An 8,855-nucleotide genomic window follows, 5' to 3' on the forward strand; every position below is an offset into this window, starting at 1 on the left:
TCTGCTAGAGAACTTCATTCATACTTAACCATCTCTTTGTTCCAAAATTATCTTTTTTTCTGTTTCTTACTCTCCAACATTAACCAAAATTCTTATTTCCTAAGTGTCTTGTTACCAGCTTGCTGACAAATGAATTCATATTAAAGTATTTATTATTTTAACCTAATGTTGAGGAATTGCTATGTTTTAAAAGAGGATTCGTATTAACTCAGAAGTGTTAAATTCCAGTAGTTGTATTGTAGACAGTTAGAAATATTTTACTCAGATTCCTTTAAGTCATCATGCATAGATGACTGCTTTGTACATAACATCAGCCTTGCTTTTCGGTTTTCCCTACCAGGATGCATCTGTGATAAGTGAGTTCACTATCATCTATTTTCTGTATTTGCATAACCTTTCAGTTACCTTTTCCATTTTGGTTTTTCTTCCCTCCATTGTTGTCATTATGATTTTTAAGTTTAACTATTGTATTTCATTGCATAGGTAACACATTCAACATCTACCAAAGGGTATATGGTAAAAAGACTCTCTTATCCATCCTTGTTCTCTGCTTCGCCACTGCAGAGGCAACCAGTGTTTCCATAATCTTGAATATTCTTCTAGATATTTTAGTATATATAAGCAAATACGTTGCCATTGTGATTTATTTTTCATGATAAGATAGCACTGTGGAGTCTAATTAGTTCTGTTTGAGCCTTGCAGACATATTTCTTGTGGGGTTTTCCCCAGTTTGTACACTGGAAATATAATCACACAGCCCTATTTCTGCAATTGTGATAGGCTACTTGCTTTTCCTGAGAGAATACAGATCTAGACTGCCTTGAATTCCTTCTAAGTGCAGGTTTTCTTCCCTGTAGGAATCAAAGGTAAACAATGAGAATTCCCATACTAAGAGCCCCAGGCCTGCCGAGAGCCCCCAGCCAACTGCTAAGCAATCTGATCAGCCCATTGCTGCCTATGAGTATTATGATGCTGGCAATCACTGGTGCAAAGACTGCAACACCATCTGTGGGACCATGTTTGACTTCTTTACTCATATGCACAATAAGAAGCACACACAGGTAGGTATCCTGACCTCTGTTATTTCTACTCTTACCCTCCTTCCCCTCATACTTCTGTACCCCCATCTGCATTACAAAGCTGGCAAATGAAACATTCTCATATGGGCAGGAGCCCCAATATGAAGAGCCAAGAGATACCAACAAAGGAGACACCATCCCCAGGGCTCAGTCCAGGGGACCTGCCTGTAACTAAACACCATGACAAGTGTAAGTGAGGCTTCATCCTCTTTTGATTCCTTGAGTACCTGATTATTTGTTTATTTTATCCATTCTGGTACTTGCTCTAACATGTGTTTACCTTTTCCACAGGTGATTTCCGTTTAAACAGTTGGCACAGTGGGTGGGGGTGGGTACCTGGGGGCTTCTGGTCCCCTCTGGTGTGTGGGGGAGAAAAAGAGAGAAGAGTAGGTCATTGAGTTTTTAGTGCTGTTGTGTGAGCGCCTCTGCCTCTTGCAAATAGACACTGGATCCCTACAACAGACCTTGGGCTTCAAAGACCCAGAGTGAGGCCAAGCAAGATGTTGTAAAGCGCACTGACAAGATAACTGTTCCTGCAAAAGGTATGTTTCGTCCTTGCCTTTTTTGTAGTTTCCTTACATTCAGCCAGGGAAGAGGTTTCCCTGAACTAAGGTGCTAGGAAACAGCATAGAGTGAAACATAAGTATTCCTTTTGACATAGCTATAAGAATGCCTTCTCTGTGCAAAACTAGGTCCTAAAGAAATAAAGAGCTCTGTAAGACAAGAATAATTTCTATCCATATGGCCAAAAATCTATAACATGTTAAATATATGTATAACACTTTAAAATATAATTTTATCACTGGTTTATGTTCCAAAATCTTATTTATTTGAAATACAGGTAAAAAACAACAGTAAGAGGTGAAGTAATTTTAACAGCCTTTCCAACTAAGAAATATTTTTGAGTAGTCAGTCATTATTAGGGGTGTAGATTGAGTAGTAGAAAGCTTCTTAGTTTTTAAACGTCTCAGTTTCTTATCTTCCTAGTCAATGCTGCTACATCCTTTAGATCTGTAGAAGATAAATTCCTGAGTAATTATCACCAACATAAGATACTCTTATACAAGTGTTATTGGGCCAACTATCTGGTAGTATAGTTTTTAAATCTCCTAAAATATTTAGTGCTAGTTGGAGTTTGAGGAGAATCAGCAATAGAAATGAGTCTGGCACAGGAAACTCCTAAATAACCAATTAGTATTCCCAAGAGATAGAAGGGATAGAGGTCCTGAGTTCAAGCTTTAAGTTGAGAAGACTGTGCCATTGGAATTCATCTAAATGCTACCTCTGACTCAGAAGTGGGTAAGGTCCTCTATACCATTAACCATTTTGCTGCAAAGGGGAAGTGGGATTTCCTTTGGTTACTGTCAGCCTAGGTGGAAATGACTTATTTTCTTGACTTTATTCTACTTCTTCCAGGCTCTGAGTTTCTGATTCCCATCACGGGATATTACTGCCAGCTCTGTGAGGAATTTTTGGGGGATCCAATTTCTGGAGAACAACATGTGAAGGGCCACCAACACAATGAGAAATACAAGGTTGGTTTTCACCTGTGGAGTTTCTCACTTCTGTAGTAATCTTTTTGACTTTGCCAAACAAATTCAAAGTCAGAAAAAGTCATTAACACTTCAAATTCCATATAATCACTAGGAAGTTCTCAGTCCTAGTAAGAGATGCTGACCTGATAGAACCAATTATATCCTTGAGGAAGATGACGCTAGGGATTTCTACTAAGTGAATTACAACAGTGATGGGACCAAGATTTTTCTCTTAAAGTATTTTGACCAGTTGTTGAGCCTTTATCTTTTCTCTTCCCAGAAATATGTGGTTGAAAACCCATTGTATGAGGAGCGGCGGAATCTGGACCGCCAAGCTGGCTTGGCTGTGGTCCTAGAGACAGAAAGACGACGTCAAAGTGAGCTAAAGCGCAAATTTAGTGAGAAACCAAAGGAAGAGAAGAAAGAGAAAAAGGCAAAGATCATGAAAGAAGTAAAGGAGAATGACAAGGTTCCTGAGGAATTAGAGGACCAACTCTCTGAGGGTGGGAACTCCCCTGAAAAGGCTGAAAACAAAAAGAAGGGTAGCATCAAACTCCAATTAAAAGAAGAAGTAAAGAAAGAATCACCAACATCATCTTCTTTTGGGAAATTCAGCTGGAAGAAGCCAGAAAAAGAGGAGGAAAAAAGTTCAGTGGCCCCAGGTATTCCCAAGGAAGAAATTGTAGAAAGCACTAAGGACAAAGAGGATGGCAAAGCTGAAGCTGGGAAGGCGAAGCCTATCAAAATCAAGCTCTCTGGGAAAACTGTTGTTGCACATACTAGCCCTTGGATGCCTGTTGTGACAACTTCAACCCAGACTAAGATTCGACCCAACCTACCTATCCCATCCACAGTACTCCGCAAGTCAGGGTCAGCCACAGTCAGTAAGCCAGCTCCTCTTAACACCTTTCTATCCATCAAGTCCTCTGGAACCACTGCTAAGCCTCTGCCTGTGGTTAAAGAGTCTTCATCTGATCTCCTCTTGCCTCCTGACATCATCTCCAAAGCATTTGGAGGGGAAGAGGTGATTCTAAAAGGGTCTCCAGAGGAAAAAATTGTGCTGGCTGAGAAGAATGAGCCATCCCATATACCTGAACAAATGCTACCACCTCCTCCACCACCTCCTCCACCACCTCCTCCACCACCCCCAGTTATACCTCATCCAGCTGCGCCATCTCCTGCTCAAGCAAATGCTGTCTTGGCTCCAGTAAAATCAAACCCAGCCATATCTCACAGTCTCAGCCATGGCTTCCTGGGTCCTAACATTTTGAACCCAGTGTTGCCGGTAGCCATCATGGCCTCAGCACAGCCAACTGCCATTCCTTCTGATGAGACAGCTCCTGGTGTGAGTGAGAGTGACCGGGACCAGACCCTATTCTCTGTTTTAGTGCGTCCTCCACCTCCCCTCTCAAGTGTTTTCAGTGAACAAGCTAAAAAATTGGAAAAACGAAATTCATGCTTAGCCACAGCCAATGCTAAGGACTTGTATGACATATTCTACAGTAGTGGTGGAAAGGGGACCCCCGAGACTAAGCTCAGTGGTGGTTCATTGGCCAATGGAGAAAATAACAACTTTTCTAGAGTTGAAAGTTCAGATACCTCTTCTACTTCTACTTTGAATAGCAGTGCATCCCAAGAGGAATCGCCTCCAGATAGAAGTTTGGTCTCTCCTCCCTTAGTTGGAAACTCTAAAAAGCCCATTGCAAAAACTCTGGTGTCCCTAGGGAAATGGTCAGTTGTAGAACATGTAGACGCACAAAGCAGAGGCAGCAGCTATGGCTTCCTACAGCCTTTGACAAGATTGTGCCAAAACAGGCCTTATGAAACTGTTACCGCAAAGACAGACACTTTGGCCATGTGGACTTCGAGTTCCTTCCAGAGTGACTCTAACAGGGATATTTCACCAGAGGGAAAAATTGAGCTTGACCTGGGAGAGCCAGGGCCACCAGGTGTAGAGCCAGTCCCTCAACTTTCAGATATGCACTGTAGTCCCATGGACTCTCAGAAGTTGGTAGAAACCCAGCTTATGGAATCTGGTAACCAGGATGAGGAAAGCCAAGAGGATTGTGGAGAAAGCAAAATAGAGACCAACACTGAACTAAAAGAAAGGGGAGCAAAGCTCTCTGAGAGGATGGTGGGAAAAGGAACAAGTATCAGTGTTGGGCCCAGTAGCATAGAGGATTCTAATTTGAACCATAGGAACAGATGCATGTGGCAGGGAAAAGTAGAACAGCCCAAGTTGCAAATGACTGACAAGAAGGCTGAACAGTCCAAGAAATTGATGACAGGAAGTGAAACTCAAAGTAAAGTAGTGATTGAATTGAGTGCACAGGCTCTCTCTTCCACAAAGGCAAAAACAGACTCATTTCCTTCAGAAGCTAAGCCTTTACTCCAGAACCCACATGATACAGCTGTGAAAATTTCTGCCCCAGAATTGCTTCTTCAGGCCCCAGCCAGATCAGATATGTCTTTAATGGATAGTACACCAGAGCAAGGAGTTTCAGCTGGTAGTGAGAAGTGGCTAGAAAATTCAGCTCCAGAATCAGCTTCCAGAACTTTGAGGCACAGAAGCCTCAAACTCAAAAGAGAAAGATTAAAAGACTTTCAGGATAAAATGATCTATGAACTGGCTGTTTGGGACGAAAACAAGAAGCCAGAAACCTGGGAGAGCCTGGAGAAATCAGAAACAGAAGCCCTGGAGCTACAAAATGTCCATCCAGAATTAACAGTGACAATAGAAAGCAAGGCCTTAGAAGACTTCGAAGTTACAGACTTGAAAGTAGAAGAGCTTGCTGCTCTGGGGAACCTGGGAGAGATGGGTGTTGATTTTTGCAATACTCGAGTACACCCAACACATAGATCTCCAACTGCCCTTTCTCAGAAAATGTGTGAAGAAAATTCTATGTCACTTATAGGATGTAATCCCTCCACTCTCGCTGACTTTGAACCAATCCCATCCTTTTCTGAGTTTCCATTAGATTCCCCTAAAACTTTGGTGCTTAACTTTGGAGCAGAGGGTGAACAAAATTCATCTAATCCCAGAAGTGGGAGGATCACTCCTAACATTTTGAAAACTGGACTTCCTATAGAAAATGTTGACCTTGGCTTGGGGAGCCTAGAGGGAACACACCAGGCCCTTGACCTCTTAGCAGGAGGAATGATGCCTGAGGAAGCAGAAGAAACTTCTCCATTAGAGAAACGAGATTCACTCAGATTGGAATCGGAAATGATAAACGCTGCAGGCCTTGGGCCATCCCCTTGCCTTCCAGACCTTGTTGACTTCGTCACACGGACATCTGGAGTTCAAAAAGAGAAGTTATGTTCTCATCTGTCTGTGCCAGGCAACCCTCCTGAGTGCAGTTCCTTGGAGATGGAACCACTACAGCTAGAAATAGTGAATGCATCCATCACAGAGGTAGCAGTTCCTCATGTAGATGAGGACAACGACAACCCTTTGAATTTGGTAAAATCTTTGGTTTCAGGGTCCCTCACAGGGGGGCAGGTAGTAGGAGGCAATATTGTTCCTCAGGAAGTACCTGCACACGAAGCCGCAGTTGGTACCATCCAGGACCACACAGAATCCAGTGTTCACAAATAAGAATACATATCTCCAGAGCTACTTGTGGATGAATCAAATTCGCTTCTAAAAATCAGATGATCCAGGACTAGTTGGCTGTCTCATCTGGAACCTACACCAAGAGATGCAGTCAGCATCTTACAGTAAATGTTCATGGAAGCTAAAAAACTTACCTCTCCTTTTTCCTTTCTCCTTAAGATACCAGACAAATCAATCATAATTTCTATACATATCTGTATAAAGTATTTTCTGTTAATTTTTTTTTTTTTTTTTGGCCAATTTATTTTCTCCTACTTTGTCATTAAAATCAAATGTCTATCTGGCTCACCATATAGTGTGCTTTGTATTTTGGCTTTGACTCTGCCATTTCTGGAATGTGGGGGAGGAGGGAGACAGCTGATTTCTCCAATTGCTGTGTTGTATTCCCACCCAATTTCCTGGGCAGCTGATGGATCTCCAGGAGAAATACCAGAAAGCCTGCAGAAATGGAAAACTACTGATGAAGAAAGATGTTCATCTTTTAGGCTTCTATTTGGATGGGCCTGCCTTAACATTGTTTGAAATGCAGCGTGAGTAGCTTTTTTGTTTACTGTTTACTTCCTTGTGGCATGTCAACCCCCATACTTCCCTCAATCTGTTGCTTTTGCTTGAAATGGTCTTGTTAACCCACAAACCTGGCCTCAGTAAACATGGAAGAAAATCTAGCAGGCTCACTTTTGGAAGACAACAAAATGGGTAAGGCTTATTCACGGCTCAGTGCCAGAAGCAGATACGCTTTTTGGGCCACTTTCATTCTCGAAATGGCCTTTGTTCATTGTATTGTGATCCAGTAACACTTGGTGTTAAATTGTTTAGCAGCCATTTCTGTTCTGAAGAGGTAAAAGATCTGAAACTTGTTTTGGGATTGGATTTAGATTCTCTGTTCCACAGCCCATATGTATTCCTCTACCTCTCCCTTTCCCAAGTTATTTCCACCATAGTGTGATGTTTCGGGTTGTACATTTTGTTCGAAAGATTAAAGAATTTACGAGTTGGCTTGGACAAATTTAACTTTCTTTTTAATGTGTTAATTACTTGGAATAAATGCATTAATCTCATGTTTCTTTCTGGATTTTTGTTTTGAAACCACACACATTTGACTTCCACAGGAAAGCTAGAGCAATGAATCCCCACTGCCCTATTGTCTATCCCCTCTCCCAATCATTCTTTCCCCACTTGTTAGGGCTACTTCTTCAGTTCAGATTGTTGAGTAATAAACTCTGTTCCCCACTGCTGCCTAGATGGGTAGTGAGTAGACAACAGTGGTCTAGTTTTGCATTTTCCTTTTGTGAAGCTTTTTATGTACTCTTACGTTGGCTCTCCCTATGCTGCTCTGGGAACTGAGCTTCTCCAAGAACACCCATGTTCTCGCTGAGGGAGCTCGGTCCTCAGATATTCTAATCTGTTCCAGTTTCCTCTTGACATCTCTGGGTCAGCAATCTATAAACTGGCTCAACAAAAGCTTCATGGTCTTGTTCCCCACCCCTCACCTCGCTAACTCCTCAAAAATAATGCAAAGTTGCTGATCTTTTTTTCCTAAGAATTCTTTTTCTCCCTGTTTCCTTTTATGCAGAATCTCTATGTTGAGTTTAGGAAGGTTGTTTACTTTTTCTAGAGCCTCGACTGAAGTTTATTTAGAAATTGTCCTGGCCTCTCTTCATCATGTTGTGGAAAGGGCACCGATTTGGGAGAGTTAGGTCCTTGAATATTCTTCAACCATTTGCCTTGCTGTGATTTGGGACAAGTTACTTCACTTCACTGTGCCATGGGGATTTTTCTTTTCCTTCTTTAAGATGGTCATTATCTCTATATTAGCACCGAATGTACACAGGGTCAGGCCTTCCTAAGTAGTCATCTGGGGCTGCTTTTTAGGTTGAAGCCTGAGTTCAATACACTTTTCTGGCCTGAAAACTATAGACTGACTAAGAAGGTGCCCTTTAGAAAATGTAAACCTAGGCAAGCTTCAGAGATATATTTGTTTTTCCAGAAAACTACTTCCTCCCCATTCTAGGAGTGTATCTCTTGGAATTCAGAACATAAGAATTTAAAATACCTGTTAACTAATTTTCAGGCCTGTTCCTTTAGTAAGTTCCATCACCCTTTGGGGAGAGGCGGGTAGGTTTAGGGATAAAGTGGGGTGAGAGTAATCCTATTCAGATAACACTTGTAACCTCATTTAATCTCAGAGGGAGCCAGACTCTTTCCATGTTAGAAGGGGGCCACTTGAGAAAGGTGGAGAGGCAAAATTTAGGAAGGACAGAACTAATTCAAGTACCCAGGTATGGAGTACTTTGAGCAACTCCTCTTGTACTTGATAACTTGAGCCTTTATACCAAAGGCATCTACTAATCTCAGGCTTTTTCTAGAATAATGTTCACTTGTAAGAGTTGAAGCAACGGCATTCTTCATATCTGCTGTGAACCAGCACAGGGAGAGTTTTTAGGACTCTGTGGGCAGGAAGTGTTTTTTGTTGCTGGCTTTGGATCTAGTTTTGGACCCCACCATAGAAGCGATGTGAAAGCAAGTGCAGAACTCTAACCATAATCCCCAGCATCTAGAGGTAGGGCCCAGTTTAGTACTATCATGGTGCTGAATAAATTTTTACCTTAGGAGATAAAGGTACAT

The 8,855-nt window shown here is 41.9% G+C and overlaps 1 protein-coding gene across 1 annotated transcript in view; it reads left to right on the forward strand.

The window, feature by feature from the left end:
- The window catches only part of ZNF318 (zinc finger protein 318), a gene marked incomplete at its 5' end in the record, with an annotated part of 25,239 nt that extends 17,951 nt beyond the window's left edge, over positions 1-7,288 (forward strand). The window contains 4 exon segments of the mRNA XM_015600260.1: positions 858-1,061; positions 1,522-1,621; positions 2,496-2,614; positions 2,895-7,288. Of these exon segments, the coding sequence (XP_015455746.1) occupies positions 858-1,061; positions 1,522-1,621; positions 2,496-2,614; positions 2,895-6,212 (3,741 nt within the window).
- Between the last annotated feature and the right edge of the window lie 1,567 nt (positions 7,289-8,855).

The sequence above is a fragment of the Pteropus alecto genome, unplaced genomic scaffold, assembly GCF_000325575.1.
Source record: "Pteropus alecto unplaced genomic scaffold, ASM32557v1 scaffold7, whole genome shotgun sequence".
In the NCBI taxonomy this organism is placed as follows: Eukaryota; Metazoa; Chordata; class Mammalia; order Chiroptera; family Pteropodidae; genus Pteropus; species Pteropus alecto.